At 29.8% G+C, this 6713-nt stretch overlaps 1 protein-coding gene across 1 annotated transcript in view; it reads left to right on the top strand.

Annotated features, from left to right (window-relative positions):
• Nucleotides 1-4230: 4230 nt before the first annotated feature.
• LOC108770715 (probable multidrug resistance-associated protein lethal(2)03659) overlaps nucleotides 4231-6713 on the top strand; it is a 45250-nt gene continuing 42767 nt past the window's right edge. Inside the window, 9 exon segments of the mRNA XM_018522422.1 lie at nucleotides 4231-4241; nucleotides 4358-4395; nucleotides 4398-4537; nucleotides 5282-5458; nucleotides 5828-5972; nucleotides 5975-6057; nucleotides 6059-6293; nucleotides 6462-6617; nucleotides 6620-6713. The exon segment at nucleotides 6620-6713 is cut by the window's right edge and continues 14 nt beyond it. Coding sequence (XP_018377924.1) covers nucleotides 4231-4241; nucleotides 4358-4395; nucleotides 4398-4537; nucleotides 5282-5458; nucleotides 5828-5972; nucleotides 5975-6057; nucleotides 6059-6293; nucleotides 6462-6617; nucleotides 6620-6713 — 1079 coding nt within the window.

Here is a 6713-nt window from a genome sequence, read left to right as displayed (position 1 = left end):
TAAAAACTAAATCAAAGATGTCACCACTATTATCGAATTTGGAATTAAAAGAGTCTGTACTATCGACCTTGATTGAGTTGGGTAATCGGTTTAGCATCCCCTTAAATGAATTAATTTCAGAAATTATAATTGCGTGCTGATATGGTTGTCGGACTTTCAACGCAATTAATCTGAAATATTAATAATCCCTTCAAATTTCCCAAATTTAATCTTAAAAAACTGTAATAAACTTATTGCGAAAAATATTGCTTCAGCCATGAGTCGAACCCAGATTTCTTGCATTCCGTGCGAGCATCCTAGGCCTTTAGTCCACCCAAATTATAAAAATTTTTTAATTTTATATTTGAATAAAAATTGTTATTGCAATGTGTATGGAAAATATGACAGATAAGGAGATATACAGGGTGCTTCTCAAATAGCGGATACTAATCATATGACGCTATTCCTGATTAAGTCGGAAATATTTAGAAATTAATATTTCGTCAACCATTGCGAAAATTAATTATAAAACTGTATAGGACTTTTCGACTCATTTAATTAGAAATAACGCTCTATGATTAGTGCGTGTTATTTATGAAATACGCTTATAATAATATAAGCATTAACAATATTGAGAATCTTTATTGTAGACCGCATATGTGAGAAACACAATCAATACTTAAGAAATTTAAAATGATTACGATCGCGGAGCTGGATAAGCATTAATTAAAATTGATCTATTCGAAAATTTTTTATAAATCTATGATTAGCAATAATTATGAGATCTGAGAACTCTTTTAATTCTCTTAGTTAAAAATACGATTTACCAAAAAATGAGAGATATTAAAAGATTAAATAATATTAAGGACCGGGAGTATATTTTAAGATTTTTGCCTTAAATCGATAGAAGTTAATAGGAATCAATGTAATGGTGAAGAACGTAATGATATCGTTCTTTTCTGTGTATTTTATCAGCAAACGCCGTATGTATGTTGGATAATAAACGGAGTACGTAAAAAACTCCATATGACCAAAGCATACAGGCTAGGGAGATATGGCCTAAGTTGTCCAAGAAGATATTCGAACAAGCAGAAATTGCAAAACGAGCCAATGGTAAATTGTGCCAGCGCTGTTTGTTATGTCTTTGGCATAGTGTTTCCAAGTTGTCGGCTAGTAATTTAATCGAATTAATTCTTGCTTCACAAGACATGAACACGTTTTAGTATTTTTTATAAAAATTTCAAAAATAGTTTACAGATACTCTAGGAACTTTCTAAGAACTACACTGTAAGGTATGTACATTGGGGATAATGTATGTATATGCCATTCAATCAGCAAGTATTGAACGACAGAATAAGCAGATAATCTACATTAGATTGCATTCCTTTTCGCGGAATTTTTATTTATGTATCATTACAAGACATAAAGGATTATATACATAACTATACTTGCAACATTATGTCTTTGTAATAATGTAAGTGTAAATGAGTTTAATGGATGTATTTTATTTTCATGGCTTTTAACGACACGTGTCAACTTGAGTTGAAACTGATAATTTTGATAAAATATTTTATATTGAAAATATTTTATATTGAAATTATGTGCACAATATAATGCTCTTTGTAAAGTGAAGATAATTAGAGAAGACCGGAGCTCATTGGTATAAGAGGCAAATTGGCATTGCCTTCCATTTATGTATTTATAATAAAGAAAACAATGGAAAAGTTACTGCAAAATATTTCTTTTACAACGTACATACTTTTTCCTAAGTTTTATTTAAATTAATCAAGTATTATAATAGATAAAGCAAAAATTCTTATTGAAAAGCAGGCAAATATACTTTAAGATTTCCTAACTTCGTGTTCTTCGGCTTGAGAAAGCAAATCTAAGCGATGTATTATTAGTTAAAAGAAAAGTGTTTGTTAGTATACAATACTTTATTTTGAGTAACAATGATAATTTGTTATAATAAGATGATCACGTGTGCAGGGATGGGATACGTTGGTTCATATCATAAGAAAATGTTCAATTACAATTCAACTCTGACAAAACGTTTTATATTTAATGTTTCTATATTAAAATAAGGTAGAATTAAAATAATTTGCACTTGTTTTTCTGTAACAACATTTTGCTATTTAATCATTACAAAATAACTTTTAAAGATACAATTTTTACTAAGAAGTACATATATCCACTATCTCATTTTTATTTCTATTACTCATTTTTATTTATATTACGTTTTCTTTAATTTAATATAGGGTTTATCATAGAGGTAATTCATATTGTGATATGTACCAATTTACTCCACATATCGAGGCAATTAACTACAATGCAGCATAGCTACATTTCATTTATTGCAAAGAAACTATACAGTGTATAGAATCATTAATGGTATAAAAATGTAGAGAAAGGTTCTCTCTATCATATTAATATATTTTAATAATTCATTGTTTAAAAAATCTAATGCCGAAATTGTGAAAACTCTGTCAACGAGACCCGGTCTCCCCTACAATTATTCTAGTAATAATATAAGTTATTAGTGTAAACATAAAACGTGATAGTTAAATTTAATTTTATTATTATTTTTTATTTTTATTCTTAATCAATACAGTAAAATTCAGGAAAAGACTAATGAGAGTCAAACGCAGATGTAAGAGTAAATATTTAGCAGATGCAGAAAATAATCAGATTTTACGAAACATTTGACAAAATAAATGAAGATGAGTACAATAAAACATCTAGCAACTGACGATTTTCGAAGCGTCTCTCGAGATTTGATTGCATGACATTGTTGGCGATGAATGGTTACCATCCTTGGAACAGTATGCATACGTTACTGGATATATAGCTCCTCCTACAGTATAAATACATTTTATATTGTAATCAACAGGATTATCTTGTTGTGTAAGTCCGTTTAAATTTTAATTTTGTTTTAACGAATTGAAGATGACCTCGTGATAGGTCGAAACGTTGTAGTTTATAATAATTTTTAACATTGGGATTTTTGTATTGTTTAGTTTATAGCTACATTTATATTGTTAGGTTATTATCACATGAACCGTTTATTATATTTTTAATTTAATTTTGTTACACAAATGTCATCATGTGTACAATACACAATCATTGCGTATAATTTTTGATCATGTTACAAATATATTTATTAGCTCGTAGCTTCTGTATTTGATTTAAATAAAGATGGTTATTAACATCAGATTATCATCTGCATCTCATAAATCGTCGCTCTTCACTCACTTTGGAGTGATTATCAACGAATACAGTAGCAAAAAATCTTCCATTGAGAGCAAGTCACTTGTAAATTGACAGAGATGAAGCAATCAATACACTAAATAAATTTAAATCTATTATTATAACATCACTTAGTCAAGACTTAAAACATCAAATATTAAATCTAGATGGTTCACCTGGTACATTTTAGAACATATTGTAGATGATTACTTGTGAAGGAATTTACATAGTGAATAGAATCCGAACCAAGGATCGGAATTTTTGTGAGTGATATAGATTAGTATCACATCATAATTAAAGTATATACACACCAACTTTCTGTATTAACTCATATTAGCATGTTTTAACATTTATTTCATCGATTTCTTATCTTTACTAAATGTTTTTTTATTATATTAATGCAGTAACAGCTCTGTCTTAATGACGATAAAACTTTAATATTATACAATAAATGTGAAGAGCAAAATTCCAAAACGCATTTTGTCAAAATTTTATTTTTTTATTTAGATATGACATAGTGTTCAGTGTTAAAATTTCAATTTTTTAGTTAGATATGATTCAGTGTCGAAAGACTATCTACTCTGAAATGTTCAGAAAGCATTTTTTCATCGTTAATTTATATGCTGAAGGAACATAGACATTTCGAAGTGCTTATTGTAATCCCGTTACAATTTCTTTGTTAAGATTCATTTATTCATGTATTTATTTTATTGTTTTGTAGAATGTTATTATTAATTTCACGATTGGATCTTTGGATCCTTGAATTCAAGAAAAGGACCTAGAAATGAATATAATTTGTAGATTGAAAAAAAATATAATTATCTTTATTAGGAGTTTTTTTGTTAGTATACCACAATATATACAAACAATGATCTTTACGTGACAACTTTAACTTATCTATCCAATGATACGCAAAATAATTTTATTTTAAGTTCTTTTAACAAGAATTATTGCTTTTTTTTTATAGAAAAAAACAAAATATCAATATTGAGACGAAATGTTCGAATGTCCGAGTCGTACAAAATAAGTTCCAGAATTTTTAGACTATTTGGAAATTTTTAGAACATTTGCAAGTTTAAGCAAATATTTAGAACGTCGTCATTTCTATTGCTTCATATTTTCTGTTCATCAGGACTTATGACGAGCTGGGATCCATGGGTATGGACTTCGGTTGTTGAAAAATCAAGCGAAAACGGATGAAACATCCTTTCGACCTCCCTCGACCACCGTTAGCCGCAGTAATTCTCGTACCAGCATCTCATCGCTGAGTACTGTCATGACGAATGATACATCGAAACAGGAGCCTCTTGAGGTAATTCGGACTTATTTTGTAACGTTACTACTGATACGATATTTTATTTAACTAGGATTTAGGATAATTATAAGAAAGTGTATTAAGTTATTATAGCCACACACACTAATAAATATTAGTTCAGATACCTGAAGAAAAAGTTTCACTGAAATTATTCCATGTTTTGGAATATTTTAGCGAAATTACTGAAAATTTGCTGAAATTTCATTGAAAATGAATTTTTCAGCTAACGTACGAAAAATCGCTGAAATTGAATTGAAATTCCTCTAAAATTTTTGCTGAAATGTCTTTGAAATTTTTGCTGAAATTTCTCTGAAATTTTGCTGAAAATGGATTTTTCAGCTAAAAATCACTGAAACGAAACTGAAATTTTTCTGAAATACTGAAATTTTGTTGAAAATTATTCCAAAACATGGAATAATTTCAGCGAAATTTTTCCATCAGGAATATTTTACCTTTTCTATAAACTAAATTTTAATATTAAAAAAGTATTCCTAATAATAATTAATAATTAAGTAACGAGTTTCTTGTGATTTTTATTATGCATGTATAGAAACGATCAGCGTGCTATTTTTTATTATTGGAATAATTTTCAATGATGATATAAAATATATATATACAATAATTTATAGAATAAAATATGTATATATAAATATATATATATATATATATTGTAGAATAATATACAGAATAATTTTATATTTTGATGCCAAATTACCACAACATATTAATTGTTAATTTCAGGTGGCTGAAATGCGAACGGTAGGCAATGTTTCCGGTAAAGTATATACGGATTACTTTCGTGCTGGCGGCAATTGGTGCACTATATTCATAGTGGCTATGCTTTGTATAATAAAACAATTTGCGGCTAGCGGCAGCGACTTTTTTCTCGCTCAATGGATTAATATAGAGGAAAACTATGTAAGTGTATCACTATGTGTATAATAAATAATATATTTATTGTTTAGTTATTACATCACTTTCAATTCTAGTTTTGCTAAAAATTGTTTCTAAAGGTAGTGCCAGTTTTGACTATAATATTATACATAAAGAATTTGAATGAGCAATTATTATTGCCGTGGAAAAAGTTTAAATTTGTAATTTAATTTTCATAAGTAAAAGCAAAATTTTTCCTTAAAATTAAAATACGAAATTTTCAAGAGAGAGACGTTTTATTTTTAAGAACGTTTTATTTTTAAGAACGTGAATAAAACAAAATCTACAAGAAAGACTCTACAGATTCTTCTGCATATTGATTATATAGGAATTATTAATTATATAATTTTATAAATGAGCCAAACGGACAACGGTGTTGTAGAAGACCCGAATAGTCCTCTCACCCGCATGCAGTGCATCTACAGTGGGCTGATTGTGTTAACAATCATCATCACCCTTATCCGTTCATGGACGTTTTTTTGGACATGCATGAGGGCTTCAATCGCTTGCACGATCGCATGTTTCGCAGCATTAGCCGCGCCACTATGCGATTCTTTAACACTAATACTTAATTAACACTAGTACTAGGGACGTGTACTCAATCGCTTTTCCAAAGACATTGGAGCTGTTGATGAGATGCTGCCCGCTGCGTTTATTGATTGTCTTCAGATCGATATAGCGCTGCTGGGCATTATCATTGTGGTAATCACCGCGAACGTGTGGCTGCTGATACTCACGGTGCTAATTGGTATTGTCTTTTATTACATGAGAATATTCTATCTGGCCACCAGTCGTAGCGTCAAGCGTCTTGAAGGCATCAGTGAGTATCGCAAACTCATCTTTTGATAGTCGACACAGTATCTTCGATAGACTAAAATAAATTCCATCACAGATAGAAACCAAATCATTACTCTCATGGAATTTACGATAAATTGTAATTCTTCGTAAATTATAAACTATTATAAATGGAATTTCTAATTTCTCTTAGCACGTTCGCCGGTCTTTGCTCACCTGAGCGCGACACTTCAAAGGTTATCGACGATTCACGCGTTTGGGGCGGAAGCGATTCTCACAAAGGAATTTAATAATTATCAGGATATTCATTCGTCCGCATGGTATATCTTTATCTCGACCTCGCGCGCCTTCGTTTTTGGCTGGATGTTTTCTGTGTACTGTACATCACGTTGGTCACTCTGAGCTTTCTCGTGCTAGACAACTACAGTCAAGGTTCAATGGATGG

The sequence above is a fragment of the Trachymyrmex cornetzi genome, unplaced genomic scaffold, assembly GCF_001594075.2.
Source record: "Trachymyrmex cornetzi isolate Tcor2-1 unplaced genomic scaffold, Tcor1.1 scaffold131, whole genome shotgun sequence".
Taxonomy (NCBI): Eukaryota; Metazoa; Arthropoda; class Insecta; order Hymenoptera; family Formicidae; genus Trachymyrmex; species Trachymyrmex cornetzi.
The sequence above is the reverse complement of the archived record's forward strand: the minus strand, read 5'-3'. Positions and strand labels throughout refer to the sequence as shown.